This window comes from Halichondria panicea, chromosome 11 (genome assembly GCF_963675165.1).
Source record: "Halichondria panicea chromosome 11, odHalPani1.1, whole genome shotgun sequence".
Taxonomy (NCBI): domain Eukaryota; kingdom Metazoa; phylum Porifera; class Demospongiae; order Suberitida; family Halichondriidae; genus Halichondria; species Halichondria panicea.
In genome coordinates, this window is record NC_087387.1 from 5,045,758 (window position 1) to 5,069,484 (window position 23,727).

A 23,727-nucleotide genomic window follows, 5' to 3' on the forward strand; every position below is an offset into this window, starting at 1 on the left:
TTTTTGCTGACTGAGGGTCCATAGCTGGCAATTTTACATACTATGAAATAACAGTTGACCTTTTTTTTAGCAAAATTTTCTGGTTACTTTTCTTATTTCCCCCCTCTACTTCAAAATCCTGTATGACACCCTGCATAGTATCTAGGGATTACTCGTGGGTCACCCAAAGGTATACCCCAGCATGTACCAGTATGCCCAGAGTAACTATAGTACCATAGTATCTAGGCATGACCCGTGGGTCACCCAAAGGTATACCCCAGCATGTACCAGTATGCCCAGAGTAACTATAGTACCATAGTATCTAGGGATTACCCGTGGGTCACCCAAATATAAAATGTTAGTAATTCACAATCAGGGCCTACACACACAAAGTCATTGGTTCTTGTGCATGATCGAGGCTGGTAGCATGATCTTTGAAGTTGGACGCTCGAAGATTTCTTGAGCCATCAATAAACTCCTAGTTAAGTTTCTTAAGCCTGATAGCTATCTTGAAACTTTGTAGAGAGACCTACCAGCCAAGAGAGAGAATGACCCACCAACCAGAGAAAGAGAGAGACTAACCGGAGAGAGAGACCCACCAGCCAGAGTGAAAGAAAGACCAAAGACAGTGAGAGACCTAGCAAGAGAGTAAGAGTAAACTCAGAACTTTAGACAGTCCGCTTGTTCTCAGCTAAATGTACTGATTTATTTGTCCACATTTCTTGAGTCTTTTTGTAGCTTATTCTGAGCTACTAGAACTCTGGTAAAGGGCTCTTACTAGTGCTATAGAGCTAGAACAGCTAGCCCCTAGCTAGCTAGCTACGTACATATATATATCTCTGGCTAGCTACATAGCTCTGCTCTGACAAAATGTCTGACTAACACGTGCAATGACAGGTCACGTGCAAATAATGACCGGATTTGTCTGTTGTTTGGGTGTAATTTCGAGCCCTGCCTTTGGGTGACCCACGGGTCATCCCTAGATACTATGGTACTATAGTTACTTTGGGCATACTGGCACGTGCTGGGGTATACCTTTGGGTGACCCACGGGTCATGCCTAGATACTATGGTACTATAGTTACTCTGGGCATACTGGTACATGCTAGGGTACCTACATGTACATGGTATAATGTGCTGATCATGCTGGTCCCATAGTATATTAGTTGGACCCTTATGATGCACTTACTACGCCTGATGGCACTACTGGACAACCCTGCTACATACGTACATGTACAAGACCCCTCACATAGAATACATGTATGTGTGGTGTGGTGTGAGGTGTGTGTTGCTCACTTTAAGGAAAAGCTTCTTCTCTTTAAAGACGTGAACAACATTGATCTTGGACTGGAGCACCAGCCCTGACATAACCAGACTTAGGGCACGCACATTCAGATCCAGCTCACTGATAAGGAGGGAGGGGCATGATAAATACAACCACTTACACTGTACTTGTACTGTATCTTCACTGGACTATACTAGTTGCATGTCTATAACTGCTGCAACAAAAGTCTCACAACCCTATACATGTAGCTCATACATGTACATGAACATGTAATCCCTATAATTATGCATGCACATGTAGATGCAATAGAAGTACAGTGCAAACAGGTTTAGTACATGTACACATTAAACGTACATTATCTGTGAGGGGTACCGGGAACGCTAATTAAACACGGGGGGGCACAGCGTATACAACATACAAAAAGTACGTTATAGTCTAACGAAACACGGGCACAGCGTATACAACATACAGAACACAGGGGGGGGGAGGTACAGCATATGCAACAGCTTGTTTAATACAAAAAGTACGTTAGTGTCTAATTGAGCACAGGGGGGAGGGCACAGCGTATACAACAGCTCGTAACATTGGCCTGTGACCCTATTATAAACGATGCGACCAAAAGTGAGTGGGAGATATACATGCTGTGCAGGTGCACCTGAAAACGGGTTTTCTATAGAGAGGCTTTATTTGCTTATTTGCTTATTTGCCTGATTGAGAGGCATGCATCTTTGTGTAGGAACATTTGCATTGGACGACTTGATCTAAAGTACACGTACATGTACATGCAAGCTTCGTACTCTGAAAACATCATAGGTCTCACCTTGTTATCATCTCCACCTGAGGCTAAGAGCTGACCGTCTGCAGTCTGCACACTGTCTGCAGTCTGCATCTGAGTCTGCACACCTCCTGTGTGTGACCTTGGTAGCGTTTGATTGGAAGAGAGGCCTCTCGATGGTCCTAGGCAACAGATCAGAGGAATACCATGTGACTGCATGCAGACATAATTATTTATTAGCTGTGGCCGAGAATAATTATGCCTCGGTGTGCATGCGCAAGCAAAGTATATGGTAGTCCGTTTGTGTGTGTGTTATAATGCTGAAAGTAAAAGTTATAGTCTAATGGAGCACGGGGGGGGGCATATACAACAGCTGCTATTTTATAGATCAGAATACACATCACCACGACGACTCACATCTCTTGACTGTAACTGTTTGAATACTGCCAGTTCGGTTCCTCACATCAAAATAGCGTCATTCTCAATGAATCCAAACTGTACATCACCTGCAGAACAAATAGGCAAATGAACAAAGTGAAAATGTATGTGAGAAACAAAACCTAAGGTAAATCATTGATAGTTTAGTTTTGTACTTACAGTAAGGGGGGTACCGTACGTATATGTATAACACATTGACGTACTCTCTCTTATTGGTAAGTCTTCTCTCTCGACATTTGTCGCTCTCAATCTGGGCAACTGGGCAGCCACACTCCTGCTACCTCCACCTGGTGTTACGCAACCTGATTGGTCAGATCCATGAGAAGGCGTTGCTATGGAGAAACATTTACTGGACAGGTGTGCTTGAGCTGCAGAAAAGGAAATATTGCTGTGACAAAAAGCCATACACTTACAGAACAGAGATTGATACATGTCGATCATCCATCATTGGTATAGCCCAGAAGGTCGAATACTAGCTAAGACCTTTTCGTCCCTAATGTTTATTGTGCCGGGACTCATCATTGGCGCATAACTGGAGGTCAAAGGTCGAAAACATTGGCGATATATAATTGGCGCATGACACGACCTCCAGGTCTTTCGTACATGTCTATATAGTATGGAGTGGTTTGATCATAGTGTTAGTTAGTCGTAATTTTCGGATGTTGCTTCTACACAAAAATTAACCCACCACCACCGACACATGTAGTAGAGTCATAATTATTATCTAGGTAGCGCAAGCATTTCAAAGACAGCTTCTTGTAAAGAACGCATATACGAGTCAGCTGGGAGTGTTTCCCCCCAATTCGGAAGGTCATTCGTGACGTCACATTACACTCGTTTTTCACACCTTAATTAAATAGGGATAAATACCTTCATTAGCCTTCATTATGACTAATCACAGAGCCTGTGTGTGGGGGGGGGAAGTTGTATACAGTATGCATACCTTGCACGTAGGGGTGGTCCCAATATCGTCTCCTGCATAATCGAGTGATCCCTGTGGCTAGCCATCAGTCGTGTCTAAGCCGGGTGCCCTCAGCTGGGGGGGGGGGGATATTTAGCAACACAGTTCAATATGTACAGTACATTAGGTATAAAGCCTGTTGTGTGTGTAGGGAGGGGGGGCTATGTACAGTACATTAGGTATAAGCCTGCCATGTACATACATGTAGGAGGTGATGAAGCAAAGTGGTATCACAACCTAAAAATAGCTAACCACACATTACAGGGTTTATGCTAAGTCCTGGTAGAACAAGATAGATCTTGAATAGAAATTGAGCAATAATTTAGAACCACAATGTACCTGTGCTGGACATGATGAAGCATGATGTATGATAAAAATAGTATAAGCCTGTGTGTGGGGGGGGGGGAGGTTGTGTACAGTATATTAGCTATGAGCTTGTGTGTGTGGGGGGAAGGTTGTGTACAGTATATTACATCTCACCAAGTTGTATCAGAGAGAAAGATTTCAGTGCAAAGCAAGGTTTCACAGTGCAATCAGCATGGACGAAGAGGTTTGTACCCTGTACAATAGAGTGGCATGTGAACACATTATTTTGTCACAACAAGTATACGTAATGTACACTTTCCGATAATTATTATTAATTAACTCTACAGAAACTTGAAGAACAGGCCAGGCTGCCAGAGTACGACTCGGCCTCTACTCCAAAGATGCGAGAGATACAGGTGAGAATTTTTATATGCTAGCAAATACCAAATATACACCCATAATAATTGCAATGACTCGCTCACCTTCACAGGAGGAGAGTGCCTTTGACCTGTCGCAGAGTCCTAACCACAACCTCACTCCAGAGGAGGAATCTTACCTGAAACAGGTAAGCAATCACAGTACGAAACTCATGTGCATCTTTGTAGGATTGCAATTCTGCACAGAAGTTTAACACTATTTGTATGCTCTCAATTGGAGGGTTGCATGCATACATGTAATGAACAATAAACTCAGTCTAGTGTCCCCAGTTGCTCTTTAAAATGGAATGGTAGGTCGAAAAATAGGCCTGGGGTACCTGGGGGCGTGGTTGAAATTCGTTTCCAAGGTAAACTAGGCAATTGTAGTTCCTGAAGGTGCCACACATCGGTAACGTGTACTACTGTAGGTTTAACCGTTTTGGCACCATACGAAGCATAGAAATTTACCGTACCGTACGGTTGCACGTTTTGTTGCGCTTTCGATTAAAAACTGTTGAGCGACAATACATGTAGAACGCTTATGTCAGTTCTGTACCGATCCTTGTACAGTAGCCGCTCTCAAATAGTAGCCTCAGTGAACGTTGAGGCTAGCACGTGGCAGCCATATTAATACTAGCTAGGTAGAAGCTAGTCAGTGCTTTACAAAGACTTTCTTGTGGCAGAGTTTGAGTTTGTGCAGGTGAAAGAGCAACTTGAAGGTGCTGGAATGTTTTATAGGCGAGGGTATTAATCGCCTCTCTCGAATTGTAGCCTCTTTTACGCATATACAGTATGTACAACAAGGAAATAAAACGCATGGTGCGTTGTTTTATTTCCCCATTCACAGGTTCCTTAATCAGTATCATCAGTCTATGTGAATCCTATAATTATATATAACTGAGCTTAGAAAAATATGCTACATTATAGGACATTGGTGACTCACCTCTCACCCCAACAACCGAGCCATCCAGCCCATATCAGGTTTGTACATGTACGTCTGCTGTCTGCATGATTAAACACAATTTGTCGCTATATAATTATATTTGAGCTATATACATGTAATTAGACACTAGTTGATAAGATATACGTGGGAAGTACATGGGAAAAGTGCCTCAGAGCAGTAGTATCTAGACACTGTGTGTCCATGTGGATTTAGAAGCCCTCAGCGACACCTCCAAAACAGTGTCTAACTATTATTTACTTTGTCGGACACGTTACAGCATAGATACTCAGGGTGTCATACAGGGGAGGGGGAAAGGGGCCCCTTTGGCTCCAAATTTGCATGTCCATAGCTGGCAATCGAAAATACAATTGACCGTTTTTTAGCTACATGTAGCAAAAGCATGCCTTGTGAATCCTACCTATATATATTTTATTGCATTATAGGACATTGATGACTCACCTCTCACCCCAAAAACCGAGCCATCCAGCTTCTGCCGTCAAGACCCATATCAGGTGTGTATGTCCTTACGTCCTGCATGACATAATTTGTCGCTATAAATATATAGTACGTACACTATTTTGCTTTTATAAGAGTGCTTGGTGCTTGCTATGGACATCATGTAATTATTTTGTTGGGCACATTCACCACAAACAACAATTAGCATACACGTAGATAGTGTGGAGAGGAATTGGAAACGAATTAATCAGTTAAACTTATGTGAATCGATCCTATATATATAATTGAGCGCTTTATTACATTATAGGACATTGATAACTCACGCAAAAACGTTTCAAAAGGCATTCCCGCAAACATTTACACCCTTGAAATATACGGTATATACATTGTAATAGTATATGCATTGTAATAGCTAGAGTGGTTATAATTATTATACTTACGAGATACTAACTACAGGAGTACTCTGAACAGGCCAGGCTGCAAGAGTCCGACTCAACCCCTACTCCAAAGAAGAGATGTCTGCGAGAGATACAGGTGAGTGATGGTTACAACAAAGCACAACCACGGTGTACGCATGTATTCTTAGTATGCTAGAATACACCCACACTAATTGCAATGACTAATTAATCACCTTCACAGGAGGAGGGTCGGTCGCAGAGTTCTAACCACAACCTCAGTTCAGAGGAGGATTCTGACCTGAAACAGGTAAATTATGCAATCAGGGTATAAAAGTCATGTGCAGTATATGCTTGATCAGAGGCTGCGGCTACTAAATGTTTCATTTTGCTGGCAGAGTAAGGCGTTTATTAGGCCTACTAACACCTCAACCCTTTACAATTCAATCTTTCAGTCCTAACCCTGTAGCACACACAACTATTATACATGTACATGTACTAGGGATTAACGTCACAGCATTTGTTGGTATGTACTTGGTCATCGTAAGTAATTTTCACCTGCCATGAGAAAGTCTTTCATAAAAGCACTATACAACCTCATGTAGCCTCAAATTTCACTAAGGTTATACTATTTGAGAGTAGCTCTATTGCACTGAATATGGGCTGTTTTATTTGAGGGCATCAGATTTTACAGAGAGGTAGTAGAAGGACTGTAGATACTATATTGATTTCCCCGCCTGTCACATAATTATACGGTATACATAGACATTTAAAACGGATCGTACATGTCATGTAATTGCAAGGACTTACTCACCTTCACAGGAGAGTGCCTTCGACCCGTGGCCGAGTTCTAACCACAGCCTCAGTTCAGAGGAGGATTCTGACCTGAAACAGGTAAATAAATCACAGTATGCATCGAAAATTAGAACGAATCGTATTCGACGTACATGTCATGAGATTGCAATGACTTACTCACCTTCACAGGAGAGTGCCTTTGACCCGTGCCTCGATCAGTTCAGAGGAGGATTCTGACCTGAAACAGGTAAATAAATCACAGTATGCACAGTATGCATCTTAGTAGGATTACTACAGAAAATTAGAACGAATCGTATTCGACGTACATGTCATGTGATTGCAATGACTTACTCACCTTCACAGGATAACCCTTCACAGGATAACCACAGCCTCAGTTCAGAGGAGGATTCTGACCTGAAACAGGTAATTTATGCAATCACAGCAGGTAGTACATGTATACGAGTAATCGAAACCTAATAAGTATTTACTTTAATTAAACGCCCAGGCTCTGTCTTTGTTAATAAACGCTCAACTCGCTCATGTATGGGGCGTGGCACTGTGGATGGAGCTCAAGTAGCACGTGGAACCAGTTGCAACCATGGCAGCATAGAACTATTTATGACGCATCGATGGCAGAGAGAGAGATACCGACACAGATGGCACTCTTATGGCTTATATAATTATATTAAAGCTATTTAAGCTGAGACAGTTAGCCAAGAAGAGCCACAATAGCTGCTGTGCAAGCATTTGGAGTAGACAGAACAATAAACGCCAGACTTCCACATGAAATAAACGTCGGGCGTTTAATCAAGTAAATACGGTACACATTTGTGCTGAATGAACTCTAGGATGCTTACATGGATGAATGCATTGTATGTACTGTCAGCATGTGTAATTCAGATTCACTCTTCTATTGCTTAGCAGCAACAGGAGTCTACTCCTCCTGTACAATCAACTCCAAGACAAAGCCTACGGGACACACCCAAACCAAGGAGACTGCGTTTACGCAAAATGCAGAGAACAGAGGTACGTGAAAGGCCACCATACACCAGGCAACTTTCAGGCAATTCATTGCCTACAATGGTTGTAGGCAATGAATTGCCTGAAAGATCAATGATTTACCAATTATTTGCTATAAAAAACCACACTATCCATGCTGTTATAATTATCTGAACAAGTATCAAAATGGCCATTTGTGAGTGGTAGAGGCTAGTGAACTGATCAATGTGTTGAAGAGAGACCCTGCTTTTACAATTTAAAGTCCAAGAATTAATTTCGTATCCACTTTTTGGTCCAAATGACTCTATTTTGATGATTTCCCCTCCTTTTCCTTAGTTTCGTAAACAGAGCGAGTAGCAAACAACAAACTTTTAACCACAATTTTTAAGGTCAAGGTACAAGTATTGTGTTTCTTGCGGGTTGCTTTGCATGCCTGAAAGTTGCCTGATGGTGGCCTTAATAAGAGACAATGCTGCTGCTGCTAGACACAAACAACTGTACAAACTGGATTATTAGTGCTTAGTCAAGTGTATGGCATGCAGTCGATTTAAGTGCTTTCCCATAGAATTGAACCAGCTATAGCTAGCTCGTACTGTGCTTGCTGGTGATATCCATCTTGGAAGGACTCTTGGGTACGCTGTTACCTTGTCTGAGAGTAGCAGGGAGAATGTTAGATGAGGACCCTTTTTGTTGCAGGTGCTGGTCAACCAATACAAAAATTATACTTACAATGTTCCTGACAAATTTAGCATACGTAACACAACTAGAGCTAGTCAGTTCATTACTGAAATGACTGCAGTACAAACAAGCGCATCCTAAACTTTCTACGGTATGCAACTAACTCTAAATGCTTCTTTATTCACGCACTGATTAGTGAGTTAACCAATTTGTCTTTGCCGACCCACAGATGACTTCGTCAAGTTCGAGTGACACCGATTTCGATGACAAGTCCGGGAGTGAGTACATTCCAACTCCGCTTCGACTCCCACAAAGGCGTCCCAGCCCTGTCAAAGAGGCCAAAACTCTCACTCCCTACTCCGTCCCACACCATTGCCTTTTTGTCGACACCAGACAACTTGAACACTTTGTTGAACAATTGAACGACACTATGGGGTGTAAAACAGCCGGATGTCAAGGGAAACTTGTTGTTCGTGATGTAACGACTCGTGGTATGGGAGGAACAGCTACTGTCGTATGTATGTGCACTGGATGCCGAACCATGTTGGAATTTCCGACTTCATCCAGAAACACCACACTTGCCAAAAATGACATCAAGTTGGCAGCACAGGTGGCATTCCTCGCTGCAGGGTGCACATACGAAACGTACGCCAAGGTGCTCAAACACGTTTTAGGAATTAAGGTGGTGAGCCATTCCGAATTCATAAAAACTATCGGAACTCTACACCCCATTGTCGAGAAGATGGTAAACGAACTGTGTGAAGGAGAGAAGAACCGTATGAAAGATATGAACGATGATGAGCTGGGGTCGTGGAAACGCGCCGTAACATGTGCAGATGGCGTCTGGATGACTCGGGGGTTCCACAGCCAGAATGCCACGTACTCCATACGGAATTACTTCACTGGTGCACTCCTCTACTACTTACACATCTGTCAGAAAGGTAGTGACAAAATCATTGATGAAGAGCTGTACAAAGGACCGTCTAAATCTGCGGAGGGGTACGCGGCACGAGTGCTAGTAAAGAAGGCAAAGGAGGAAGGAATGAACATCGAGATCCACTGGCAGGATGCAGACTCTTCATCGAGTAAACCTTTAAAAGAGATTTTCCCAGGCGCCACAGTGATGATCTGCGGAGGACACGCCGGCAGAGCTCACCTCCACCAACTGCAGATCCTCTCAAAGAGCAAAATTTTGACAAACTCGTACAAAAATAAACACAAAGATGATTTCCCGGAAGTAAACACTGTGATTTGTTGTTGCAAAAGACACCATGTGGGATGCGGATGCATGACGGACGCTTTCTGCCAAAGGGCGCGAAACAACTTCTCTAAAATTTTCTCGAGCAGTGACTCACCCCAAGAATTTTCTGAGCGCTTGCTAAACATGGTACACCACGTGCAGGGTGTTCACAAATGGGAAGGAGGGCAATGCCAATTCCACGCGCTGAGAGTATGCAGCTGTAATAAATGCCCAGACAAGAGCCCGCCTCAGTGCGAAGGTAAAGACTACACAACAAGAGAGGCACTGACTTGCCCTCTCCACTTGCTGGTGTACAAAATTGAGTGCCACGTTAGGGCCCAAATGGCCTCCAAGCTAATCCACCCAATTTTGAAGCGTGGCCACTCTAACTGGTTGGAAAGCTCGCACAATGTCATTATGCGGTTCAGGAACAAGCACATACATCTAGAACGGCTACACTACCACGTCTCCACTAACCTAGGTCTGCTGCAAGCCAACATGACGCAGGAAGGCAACCAACAAGGCCTAAAATACCATTGGAAGACGGACCTCCTCCAGCGATTGGGTCTTCCTATATATGATGGTGTGTTGGAATACCTTGAGAGTCACAACCGTACCAGAATGAAGGGACTCGCCAGGGTGAAAACAGCAAAAGGCAAGAAGAGGAGGGTGGAGCTGAAAACACTGAGAACACAAAACGCCAAAAAGAGAGTGTTGTGGACCGGGAAACACGGACGGGACACCTACGGCGAGGAGGACAAGAGAGAGGACATTAAACCGGCCCCCAAAAAGTCCAAGAACACTGCGGCCTCAAAAAAGTCCAAGAGCACTGTTACTGAAAATGACAACCTGACCGTCGCACCAGCACCCCCACCTGACCTCCCAGACAAGGATACTGTGCACCCAATAAAATCCGAAGATACTGTGGTCCCAAAAAAGTCCAAGAAGAACAGAGACACGGCGGCCTCAAAAAAGTCCACGAAGAACAAAGACACTGCGGCCTCAAAAAAGTCCAAGAGGACTGTTACTGAAAATGACAACCTGACCATCACACCAGCCGTGGACCCAGACAAGAACCTGGTTTGTAACTGCGGAGCCAGTTTCAACAGAGGACACAAAAGGACATGTCCTTTAAGCTCCAGGACACGCTACACTAGGAAACCAAGTCTAAAGCGTGGCGATTATGTGTGCATACATCATAAGATGAAAGACATGCACATGTGCTGCCGCATAGTCGATCACACGCCCGGATCTATAGCCACCATGTACAGCTTATGCTGTATAGCTGGTGTGCTAGAGGGCATGCAATCAGAAACAGAGGTGACTATATCCGCACCAACAACTCCCCCAATTTCTACAAAAAGGTGGCGGAACAAAGGTAGAATAACGCTTAACATCAGATGGGGCCACTTCCTGTTTAGCAGCATAATTGTGGTCAAATGCAAGGCCAGGTATAAGGATCATGTGTTGCACATAATGCGCATAATACAATCATTGTGCATGCACTATAGCTACTGCTAGCTCTATCACAAGCATAAACATATTCATTTGTCAGCTGCAAAGTCTTCCCTCCCTTCCCACCCTTATATATAGCATGGTTTGAAAATGTTGTTATTTACGCTTATTTTGTATATTTACCATACTTCTCCGCCTTCGGGCGTGATCGCTGTCGGGGCATTGCACCACTCTCTCACACTTATGGGAGCTTAAGCTTCACTCCCCCAGATTATAGTATAGGTAATTACTAAGCATAATTATAATAAAAACTATAATGAATGTGGTGTGTAGTATTGTATTACAAACATGCATTCATAAGTTCATGCTGTCATACACATGGACGTACATTGGAGTTTAGCATTCAATGTTTGAATACTATTATTACATAAACTCTTTAGTTACATACAGCTATTTATTTTGTTACTAATATCATGCACTGTGAATTGATGGTATACAAAAACATTTGATTCAGAACTTCTATTCTAAAAACGTTGGGAGCAAATAACTTTGTCAAATTTTAGATATTTTCTAGGTAGGACAATAGGCGTGTATTCCAAACATGCATTGATGAGTGCATGTGTGTGTCACTGATGGAAAGAGTTTATGTAAAGGCCACTTGACCTTAGCTAATTAAGGTCACTAATTGGATTTATCCAAACCTCTCTTGCAGACTACTACAAGTTTTACAATGAGTAAATGTGGTTACGCTAAACGCCGTCTGCATATACCTCCGAGTCTCCTGAAATGTTTCTCCGGTTATTGGAGTGCCTTGCTTTCCAGTTTTAAATTCATGGCAGCAATATCGATATCACTGGTCAGCGTTACTAACCTAAATATCCAAAACATAACCATTATTAACAGTGTAGGGTACGGATTATTCGCTTTCAACATAATGGGAGAATCACTAATCAATTCCTCTATCTTTGGAGAGAACAAGGCAACAGCATCAGAGCAAGCTGGAGGTAATGCTATCTTCATTTTTTTGAATTCTTCTCAAACTATGATGAAGCAAATGCTTACTATTCAAAACTCTTTCTTCTACAATGGAAGTGATATTTTTCAATGTGGGAAGAAGTGTAAAAGCAATCAATTCGGTAGGCAAATCAATTCAAATGGCTTAGGAATAATTACAATACAAAATAACTACGCTGTAAAAGTATTTGTACACAATGTGACATTCTCTGGAAATATTGCATCGAGAAATTATCTTTCAATACTTATTAAGGATCACAGCGGTATTGCCAATAGCTTTCAGTTCATTAACTGTAAATTTGTACAAGACGGAGCCTTAAAGATAGAGAGAAATTCTAAAGGAAAATTTAATAATTCCAACATAAATGGACATCAATTGGTCAACCTTGAAAATTGTACTTTCTCTGAGGGAGTTGATACTGGAATTTATGTATTCCTTGAAGACGAAAACTTTTTCCAAGACATTGTAATCAGTAACTGCACTTTCAAACACTTCCATTCAAACTCAATAGCGGTGTAGGCATAAGCAGCTCATGTCCACGAATAAGAATGAAAATCACAAATTCGATTTTTTTTAATAACTTAATACCATGCTCCAAGTTTGAGCTCACAACATTACCATATAGTACCAACAAATGTCCATCAATAATAATTGATAACTGTATATACGAGCAAAATCACAGTCCAAATGACTATTTGATTTCAACAGTCAAATATAAATCTTTATATGGAGAATCAGATACTAAGTTTGTAGAAAAATATGAGGAAGAATACAGACTCAATCGGCGTTTTCTTGACCAAGTGGCATTTCAGAGTACCTCATTTATCAGTAATACATTGGGTCCCGAGTCATTCAAAGGAATAGTTGGTGCAACACACATGTGTACATATCATTCACTAACTGCTATTTTGTAAATTCCACAGGAACAGCGATACAAGCAAATAATTCAGTAATTAGTCTTTTTGAAACTAATCACTTCATCAACAATACTGGCAAAGAAGGTGGAGCATTGTCCCTCCTAGAGTCAAGACTACATCTCAATAACAACTCAACAACTTTCTTTGATCGCAATAAGGCAAATTATGGGGGTGTTATATTTGCTACTCCACTCTATTCAAACATTACTCTTGCGTACAGTACAACACTTCCTCTTTGTACATTGGGCCTTCCTAGTTACGGAATAAATACCTCGACTGATTTCAACGTATTAGTAAATGTCACCGTATATAGTGACACACAAGCATTATACACTGGGAATACCATATTCTATGGAGCATTTGAACATTGCTTATATATGTCGCTTACCAATGATGGTACCTCAACCTCATTGGTTCAAACAAACCTACAAGAACTACTATTCCCATCACATTACATATATTCTGTACCATCCAACTTAATTCTATGTGGCGCATCTCAGTTTGAAAATAGAGTAGTATTGTCAACATACCCTGGGGCAAACTTTAATCTAAGCATTAAAACAGTTGGAGAAAGTTACGCAAACATTCTTCCAGTTTTAATAAGAGAGAAGCTTTGTGTTGACGATTCTCGAAAATGTAAATTAGACTATTTAAGTGAGTTACGATATGGAGTAGGAAAAGAACTGGTAACAACTGATTGCAACAACATCACATACAGTGTTCACGCTCTTTCCAAAAAAATATTTTTGGATATACAAATACACCAATAAATTGAAGAAAGTCCTTCCATAAAACTTAATGCTACACCTGTGATAGTTGAGGTAAATCTCCAACCATGTCCAATTGGATACGAAATGTCGAAGGAGAAACCATATTCTTGTGTATGTACTGAATACTTATCAAATTTTGAAATTAAGTGCAATCTTAATGAGAATGGAAAAATATTAAGACTAAACCAAATGTGGATAGGATTCCATTACAAACATCCAAGCAACATAAGTGTACACAAATCGTGTCCATTCGACTATTGTGTACCCGATCAAGGATACATTAGTCTCAGTCAGCCTTACGAGCAATGTATAAGCCAACGATCAGGTGTTCTTTGTGGAAATTGCAGTGGTAATCTGAGCATTGTCCTAGGAACCTCGAACTGCAAGGAATGCACTAATTTGTATCTATTTCTGATCATACCATTTGCACTTGCTGGAATAGCTCTTGTGGTTTTGCTATTAAAGTGCAACCTTACAGTAGCTAACGGACACATTAATGGCATCATTTTCTACGCTAACATTGTTCACATCAATAAACCGCTCTTCTTTTCCACACCAAGTAATGCTGCTAGTTTAATATTTTCCACCTTCATAGCGTGGCTTAATCTCGACCTCGGTATTGAGACTTGTTTCTTTGAGAACATGGACGCTTATGCGAAAGTGTGGCTACAATTTGTCTTTCCAGTTTATCTGTGGACCATTGTTGGTGCCACTATTCTCTTCGCTAAATTCTCATCACGAGTTAGTCGATTCATTGGCAACAACTCTGTTCCTGTACTAGCTACTCTGTTTATCTTTTCATACGCTAAACTACTCCGAAATGTCATTGCTGTAGTATCTTTTACTTACATTGAGTTTGAAGATGGTTCATATAGTACAGTCTGGTTGCAGGATGGAAATGTAGAGTATTTCAGTGCAAAACATGCAGTGCTTTTCCTAATTGCAATGCTCTTCACAATTGGCTACTTATTCCCCATGACATTGTTTGTTTTCTTTGCTCCCTGCTTACAGTCTTGGTCAAACCACAAAGCTTTCAGGTGGGTGAACAGGTTGAAGCCACTTCTGATGCTTACCAAGGACCTTATAATGACAACTTTCGGTTTTGGACAGGACTCATGATATTTTTACGACTACTACTTTTTATTGTGTTTGCAACGAATTTCAACAATGATTCTTCAATGAACTTCTTCTGGAGTAACTTTTTGGTTTCGCCATTCGCAGTGCTTTGCTTTATAAAGAGTGTTTACAGGCAAAAATTTGCTAACTTGCTTGAGGCCTTTTCCCTTCTGAACCTCGTCATGTTGTGCACTGTTAGCTGGCTGGTAAGGTCGACTGTTTACAATAAGCTACACGAGATTATACCAAAAGTGACATACATCTCAATCGCCCTAACATTACTGGCATTTCTGAGCATTTTGATTTACCAAGTCACGCTAAAAGTATGTCCCCAGATTCTTATCAGAAACAAACCAAACGATAATGAGCCAGCTGAGCAAGAATTTATTGAGAGAGAACCAGCAGAACCAACGGTTACGTACGTGGAACTGAGGGAGCCACTATTGGATTTGTAGATAGTGTTGTAGCTCAAGCACAAATTAGACATTGTGAGTTTTGCACCAATTAGCTGTAATACCGTTAATTCATGATTATAAGTACTTTTTTTAGATGTTCTGTCTCGAGTATAATAATTATTTCTTGAAAAATCAACGTATATACACTCATAATAAATGATGTAGATATAGTTATGAATAAGGTTCTGGTTGCTAAAGCACTTCTTCAAACAAGACAGTCTGTACCTCAGAGTGTTCACTATAATTATCGATGCTGCTCCTAATCAGACTGCACTACTATCATATGAGGGTTGATGTTCACCATGGAGAAATAAACAGAAGAGGGGTGGTTCTATTCCGTACCTCGGCTACTCCATTTAGGAGGGGGTGGTTCTATTCCGTACCTCGGCTACTCCATTGAGGAGGGGGTGGTTCTATTCCGTACCTCGGCTACTCCATTGAGGAGGGGGTGGTTCTATTCCGTACCTAGGCTACTCCATTGAGGAAGGGGTGGTTCTATTCCGTACCTCGGCTACTCCATTGAGGAGGGGGTGGTTCTATTCCGTACCTCGACTACTCCATTGAGGAGGGGGTGGTTCTATTCCGTACCTCGGCTACTCCATTGACTCTGCATGTAAACCTGTTCAGGCCGACAGAAGGATGTATATATGTAGGTAGAGAGACATTAATTTATGATGAGTGTGTCCTATATAAATGATAATTTATAATGATTCTATTCTGATTATATATTATATGGATAGAGAGTTTGTGATGAGTGTGTCCTAAACGATAAAAGAATGAAAATTACATTCAATACGTATATATATCATTTTGTGTGTTGGAACTTGAAATTGCAGTGTGCTTGGTTGTCTCTCTCAATTGATTAACTCCCGTAAAACTGCATGGTATACCACCAAAGAACTATAAGGTACAAAGATTCATCTGATAAATCCTCAAGGCTTAATAAGGATCTGACGTTCAACAAAATATACGACAATCAGATTGTATTGCGCCAGTATATATACTGCTTACGATTATACATGGTTATATACCTGCATGGTGAGAATATGTACTTATCACTTATCGAGTGACTGCATGGTTGCAATCTTCTTGTAGTAACTTTATGTGGGGAGTTAAGTGAAGAGCATTGGTGCTTGAATATGGTTCTGGCGCCAATGATGCTTCATTCAAAATTAATATCTGCCTTATATATGGCAGTGGCCCATATGACAGGCTGACAAAATATAGACGAATGAATCCATGCATGCATGTGCGCCTCCTAATTTTCTCGCTTGGCCCAATAGAAAATAGTTACATACAGCTATTTATTTTGTTACTAATATCATGCACTGTGAATTGATGGTATACAAAAACATTTGATTCAGAACTTCTATTCTAAAAACGTTGGGAGCAAATAACTTTGTCAAATTTTAGATATTTTCAAGGTAGAACAATAGGCGTGTATTCCAAACATGCATTGATGAGTGCATGTGTGTGTCACTGATGGAAAGAGTTTATGTAATAATAGTATTCAAACATTGAATGCTAAACTCCAATCTACGTCCATATGTATGACAGCATGAACTTTATGAATGCATGTTTGTAATACAATACTACACACCACTGGAAACATTAAAGCAGATATAGGAAACATGCAAAGGTCTGACAACCTGCACAACGGTATCTCCACTTCTATTGTGTAGCGAAAACATATTTCAATTTTAGATTCCAATACCCAAAACAAGAGTTTTGTATAAAATGAGCTGATACCATGCAAAAGAAGAAAAGCTCTAACATCACTGAAGTAACCAGCTCTTCACCAACTCCAAAAGAAATTAGAGACTGATACCGAATCGAACATCGGATCCAAGATGGTATTGCATACACCACAGTTCATGTATAGTTGTATATATACATATGCTATACTGAGGACAATCACATCGTACATCTATACAATGTCATACATGTCAATGTGAGTCAATTACTTTGCAGACAATGAAGATTGTGTTTGTGGTACTGGTGGCTTGCTTTGCCGTCATCAATTGTCAACTCAACTGCGTAATTGAAAAAACTACTGGAAATCAGGCCCTTGACGCGTGCGTTGTCAAGTTTGGTGTAAGTTCACGTATACTGCATGCATGTCAGGCATGCATGCTACAACTTATATACCTGCTTCTTCACATGCAACTACATGCACGCATGCAGTCCTACACCAGCCTTCAAGAACTATGTGCACTGCCCTGCATGTATCGACGATTTTAAAGCAATATTCGACATGTGTAATTATTCACCAAACCCAGTAACTCAGAGTAAGTTTTTATCAAATACGGGTATATATAAGAATATATGCATGCATAATTATACATGTACATAACTACCGTATAGCGGGTAATTTTCGGGGGACAAAATATTCGTGGTTCAGCAATATTGAGACATTCGTGGATAATATTTTCGTGGTTGCTGCTTGGATTGTAGGTAAAGGTAAGCAAGGTCGCTTCATTCGTGGGTAAAATATTCGTGGTCAGACCTCCAACCACGAAAACCACGAATATTTTGCCCCACGAAAATTACCAGCTATACGGTATAATGCTCATTCATACATATTATATATACATGTATGTTTATGGCCATTAGCATGTGTATAATTATTATGTGATATGCTAGAAATCTATTTACTATTCACAATTAATTCACAATGCATACAAGTTTGCTATTATTTTGAGAGGACACGTACAGTCCATAGTTATAACAGAGGGCTCTCTGCTGAAATAACAACTTTTTTTATCGATTTCTATACCAGCTTGCAGTGGTGCTCCGTCTATCCTTGCCAAATTGATGGCTCTGGCCAAACTGTTTTAAACAGCCCCGAAAAGACATGTATATAGTCTACATGTACTTAGATTCAGACACGTACAGTATAATTATAGTGCAATCAGTTATATATAGAGTATACATGCATGTATACAATGTCATTATAATTATACATAATAATATATAATCTAGATGGTCAGAGCTATGTTGTGCGATCGTTTTTAGAATTTGTCGTATCATTAATTATAGATATTGAATGCCCAACTATAAGCAAACTAGTCTAGTGCATGCATGAGCAACAGAGCCAACCATAATAATCAGTATAATATTGAACCATCTTCAAAGTCAAGTTGTTGCCCAGTAAGTGGGCAGATCAAAGCAATCCATGCAGTGCTTTGTAAATGGCATGTTGCATGCATCACTACCATAGCAACCATTGTAAATGCAGTGGATGAAATCCGCAATATAAGGCAAGTTGCACTGTGTGTAAATGCGAAATCTGCTTTTGGACTCATGCCCCACCCTATACCACCCAATATTAATTGTTGATATTCACCATGGAGATCATGCATGATGGGGGCTAATTATCAATGTCTGTCTATGCATCCATTTTATGTACTCCATAATTAACTCCCATAAGAATTGCAGGTATAGATTATCTTATGCATTAGGCATGCTTATACCTGTGAATTTGTACTTCTTGGTTGCACTCCTCCAACAGCATAGCACAAGAATTACGACAATGACAATCACCAGTGAGAATGTAAGGGGAAGTTTGACAAAGCATTGCAGCATCAGAAATCAAGAACACATGCAGTGGTTGAAAAAGGTATTAGAGTTTTCTCATACTGCATGTATTTGGTCTTAACTTACGCAGACGTTGCTTCAATCAAAGTTCTGCCGTATCAACTTTCGATTGTATGAATCTAGTCCTACATGCATGGAGTTAGACTATACTGAGTGTATATAATTAGTTCAGAGCATCATTAGTATGCCTTTGACATCAACATAATAAAAATATACATGCATGAGCGCCTCCTAGTTTCTCGCTAGGTAGGCAGGCTTTCATCAGCCCTATCATACACCCCAACAGAAAACAGTTGTAGGGTTGTGAAAAACAATTGGTAGTCCCAATTTTGTAATCTATAATATCATGCACATTATCATAGCAAATAACTAAGTCAAATTTGGGAACGCGAGCTAGTCATTGAACTATGTAGGATCATGGTGTATTTGTATTACAAACATTAACGCGTGTTTGTAATACAAGTACTATACACAACTGGAAACATACAAGAAACAATGGCTTGACATTTTATACATTGCATGCATGTATTTGAAGTATAATAGCTACAAGATAATACATACAACGTCATAGTTTTAGTCCAAGATGTTTACAGTGTTCTACTTTTTGCATTTGGCTATATTAAGCATCCTTAGCACAAATGGATACCAGCATGTTGTTAAGGTAGCTCCTACTGTTCAAGTCCAAGGAATGGAGTCTCCACAGTATCAAACACTCTGTCACTACATCAACACCACGAATAGTATGAATACAACAAATACAACTGTTGAATTTCTTCCTGGAATACATGAAGTTGATCATTGCACCAGCAGCCAGTTAGTGGTGGAACATGTCAGCAACATAGTTTGGAAAGGCTCACAATCACTAAAGAAGGAATGGCCAATAATAGTGTGCAATAAACGATTCAACTTTATCTTTAGAAGAGTTGCCAACTTAATGTTAACAGGTCTTACACTGAGTAATTGTGGTTACGCTAACCGCAGTATGGTGCTACCTAACGAGAGAAGTTACACCTGGTATTGGGAATATATCATGCTTTCCAATTTTAAATTTATGGCAGCAATATCCCTGGTCAGCGTTACTAACCTAAATTTTGAAAACATAGCCATTATTAAAAGCGTAGGGTACGGATTATTCGCTTGCAACATAATGGGAGAATCACTAATCAATTCCTCTACCTTTGGGGAGAACAAGGCAACAACATCAGATAAGCATGCTGGGGGTAATGCTATCTTCATTTTTCTTAATGATTCTCAAATGGTGATGAAGCAACCTCATCTCACTATTCAAAACTCCTTTTTTTACAATGGAACTGATAATTTCCTTTGTGAGTGGAAGTGTGAAATCAAGAAATTCGGTAGGCAAATCCGTTCAAATGGCTTAGGAATAATTACAATACAAAATAAATACGCTGTAAATGTATTTATTCACAATGTGACGTTCTCTGGAAATTTTGCACAGAGAAATCGTCTTTCAATACTTATTAATGACCACAGCGGTATTGGCAATAGCTTTCAGTTCATTAACTGTAAATTTGTACAAGACGGAGCATTAAAGATAGAGCGAAATTCTGAAGGAAATAATACCATCATAAATGGACATCAATCCACTTTATTGGTCAACGTTGAAAATTGTATTTTCTCTGAGGGTTTATATACTGGAATTCATGTATTCCTTGAAGACGAAAACCTTTTCCAAGACATTGTAATCAGTAACTGCACTTTCAAACACTTCCGATTAAGATCAAAAGCGGTGTTGCAGGTTGTACAACTAGGCATAAGCAGCTCATGTCCACGAATAAGGATGAAAATCACGAATTCGAATTTTTTGAATAACTTAATACCATGCTCCAAGTTTGAGCTCACAACATTACCATATAATACCAACAAATGTCCATCAATAATAATTGATAACTGTACTTACGAGAACAATCACAGTCCAAATGACTATTTGATTTCATCAGTCAAATCTAAATTGATATATATATATGGAGTTATGTTTGTAGAAAAATATGAAGACGAGTACATACGCAACGGGGGTTTTCTTGACCAAGTAGCCTTTCGGAGTACATCATTTATCAGTAACACGTTGGGTCCCCAGTCATTCAAAGGAATAGTTGGTGCAACACGTGTGTACATATCATTCACTAACTGTTATTTCGCAAATTCCACAGGAACAGCGATACAAGCAAATCATTCAGTAATTAGTCTTTTTGAAACTAATCAATTCATCAACAATACTGGCAAAGAAGGTGGAGCACTGTCCCTCTTGGAGTCAAGATTACATCTCAATAACAACTCAACAACATTTTTTGATCGCAATAAGGCAAACTATGGGGGTGTGATATTTGCTACTCCGTACTACTCACGTGGAAATCATAGAGAAATTCCGTTTTGTACATTGGGCCTTCCTAGTTACGGAATAAATACCTCAACAGATTTGAAAGACTTCAACCTAATAGTAAATGTCACCCTGTATAGTGACACACAAGCATTATACACTGGGAATACTATATTCTATGGAGCATTTAAACATTGCTTACGTGTGTCGCTTGTCAATGAAAGATATGACGATACTGCCTTGGTTCAAACAAACCTACAAACACTATTATTCCCATCACAATATATATATTCGGTACCATCCAGCTTAATCCTATGTGGTGCATCTCAGTTTGAAAATAGATTAGTTTTGTCAACATACTCCGGAGCTAATTTTAATCTAAGCATTAAAACAATTGGAGAAAGCTACGCAGACATTCTACCAGTTTTAATAAGAGAGAAGCTTTGTGTTGAGTACTCCGACGATTCTCGGAAATGCAAATTAGACTATTTAAGTGAGTTACGATATGGAGCAGGAAAACATTTGGTAACAACCGATTGCAACAATATCGCATACAGTGTTCACACTCTTTCTAAGAAAATATTTTTGGTAATCCAAATACACCAATTAATTGAAGAAAGTTCTTCCATAAAACTCAATGCTGCACCTGTGATGGTTGAGGTAAATCTCCAATCATGTCCAATTGGATACGAAATGTCGAAGGAGAAACCATATTCTTGTATATGTACCGAATACTTGTCAAGTTTTAAAATTGAGTGTAATCTTAATGAAAATGGGAAAATATTGAGGCTTAACCAAATGTGGATAGGATTCCATTACAGACATCCAAGCAACATAAGTGTACACAACTCGTGTCCATTCGATTATTGTGTACCCAATCAAGGATACATTAGTCTCAGTCAGCCTGACGAGCAATGTAGAAGCCAACGAAAAGGTATTCTTTGTGGAGATTGCAGTGGTAATCTGAGCATTGTCCTAGGAACCTCCAACTGCAAGGAATGCACTAATTTGTATCTATTTCTGATCATACCATTTGCACTTGCTGGAATAGCTCTTGTGGTTTTACTATTAAAGTGCAACCTTACAGTAGCTAACGGACATATTAATGGCATCATTTTCTATGCTAACATTGTTCACATCAATAAACCGCTCTTCTTTTCCACATCGAGTAATGCTGCTAGTGTAATATTCTCCACCTTCATAGCATGGCTTAATCTCGACCTCGGTATTGAGACTTGTTTCTTTGAGAACATGGACGCTTATGCAAAAGTATGGCTACAATTTGTGTTTCCAGTTTATCTGTGGACCATTGTTGGTGCCACGATTCTCCTCGCTAAATTCTCATCACGAGTTAGTCAATTCATTGGCAACAACTCTGTTCCTGTACTAGCTACTCTGTTCATCTTTTCATACGCCAAACTACTCCGAAACATAATTGCTGTAGTGTCTTTTACTTACATTGAGTTTGAAGATGGTTCATCTAGTACAGTCTGGTTGCAGGATGGAAATGTGCAGTATTTCAGTGCAAAACATGCAGTGCTTTTTCTAATGGCAATGCTCTTCACAATTGGCTACTTATTCCCCATGACATTGTTTGTATTCTTTGCTCCCTGCTTACAAGGTTGGTCAAACCACAAAGCTTTCAGGTGGGTGAACAGGTTGAAGCCACTTCTCGATGCTTACCAAGGACCCTATACCAAAAAATTTCGGTCCTGGACTGGACTCATGATATTTTTACGACTACTACTGTTCATTGTGTTTGCAATGAATTTCAACAATGATGCTTCAATGAACTTATTCTGGATCAACTTTTTGATTTCGCCATTTGCAGTGCTTTGCTTTATAATGAGTGTTTACAGGAACAAATTTGCTAACTTTCTTGAGGCCTTTTCCCTTCTGAACCTCGTCACACTGTGCACTGTTAGCTGGCTGGTAAGATGCACTGTTTACAATAAGCCACACGAGATTATACCAGAAGTGACATACGTCTCCATTGCCCTGACAATACTGGCATTTCTGAGTATTTTGATTTACCAAGTCAAACTGAAAGTATTAAATTATTTTCGCCAGATTCTTATCAGAAAGAAACCAAACGATAATGAGCCAGCCGAGCTAGAAATTATTGAGAGAGTACCAGCAAAACCAACGGTTACGTACGTGGAACTGAGGGAGCCACTATTGGATTTGTAGATAGTGTTGTAGCTCAACACATTCCTAAGCACAAACTAGACATTGTTCGTTTTGCACCAATTAGCTTAATACCTTTAATTATAAGCACTTTTTTTAGATGTTCTGTCTCGAGTAAAATATTTTTAATCGTATAATTATACATGCATACACTAGTAAGTGATGTATTATATAGCTGATAATGAACGATCTGGTTGCTAAAGCACTTCCTC

The 23,727-nt window shown here is 40.0% G+C and overlaps 3 protein-coding genes and 4 long non-coding RNA genes across 8 annotated transcripts in view; 6 read left to right on the plus strand and 1 right to left on the minus strand.

Moving 5' to 3' along the window:
- Positions 1–1,073: 1,073 nt before the first annotated feature.
- On the minus strand, positions 1,074–6,957 carry LOC135344421 (uncharacterized). The gene is made up of 11 exons (XR_010397450.1): positions 6,930–6,957; positions 6,768–6,838; positions 6,190–6,254; positions 5,999–6,077; positions 5,562–5,633; positions 5,103–5,163; positions 4,226–4,299; positions 2,680–2,844; positions 2,456–2,544; positions 2,084–2,220; positions 1,074–1,383 (listed from the first exon to the last, which is right to left on the minus strand). It is a non-coding gene; the product is annotated as an uncharacterized LOC135344421 (long non-coding RNA).
- LOC135344424 (uncharacterized) lies at positions 3,869–4,621 on the plus strand. The gene is made up of 3 exons (XR_010397452.1): positions 3,869–3,987; positions 4,091–4,159; positions 4,234–4,621. It is a non-coding gene; the product is annotated as an uncharacterized LOC135344424 (long non-coding RNA).
- Positions 5,479–6,857, plus strand: LOC135344422 (uncharacterized). The gene is made up of 4 exons (XR_010397451.1): positions 5,479–5,614; positions 6,015–6,092; positions 6,198–6,263; positions 6,776–6,857. It is a non-coding gene; the product is annotated as an uncharacterized LOC135344422 (long non-coding RNA).
- Positions 6,958–7,676: 719 nt separating the features above from the next.
- The window catches only part of LOC135343952 (uncharacterized), a 162,586-nt gene continuing 146,535 nt past the window's right edge, over positions 7,677–23,727 (plus strand). Inside the window, exons 1-2 of one of the 2 annotated variants that reach the window (XM_064541003.1) lie at positions 7,677–7,774; positions 8,655–11,450. In XM_064541003.1, the coding sequence (XP_064397073.1) occupies positions 7,760–7,774; positions 8,655–11,186 (2,547 nt within the window). In that variant the 5' untranslated portion in view covers positions 7,677–7,759 and the 3' untranslated portion in view covers positions 11,187–11,450. Of the gene's footprint in view, positions 7,775–8,654; positions 11,451–23,727 lie in introns of those variants that run through there. The other variant, XR_010397284.1, reaches the window with a different exon arrangement.
- On the plus strand, positions 11,845–15,394 carry LOC135344406 (uncharacterized). Its single transcript, XM_064541607.1, has one exon. It carries the CDS (start codon positions 13,907–13,909, stop codon positions 14,939–14,941), a length of 1,035 nt encoding a protein of 344 aa, XP_064397677.1. The 5' UTR covers positions 11,845–13,906; the 3' UTR covers positions 14,942–15,394.
- Positions 17,152–18,422, plus strand: LOC135344554 (uncharacterized). Its single transcript, XR_010397471.1, has 4 exons — positions 17,152–17,246; positions 17,365–17,487; positions 17,578–17,681; positions 18,173–18,422. It is a non-coding gene; the product is annotated as an uncharacterized LOC135344554 (long non-coding RNA).
- On the plus strand, positions 19,493–23,665 carry LOC135343744 (uncharacterized). The gene has a single exon (XM_064540746.1). It carries the CDS (start codon positions 19,574–19,576, stop codon positions 23,516–23,518), a length of 3,945 nt encoding a protein of 1,314 aa, XP_064396816.1. The 5' UTR covers positions 19,493–19,573; the 3' UTR covers positions 23,519–23,665.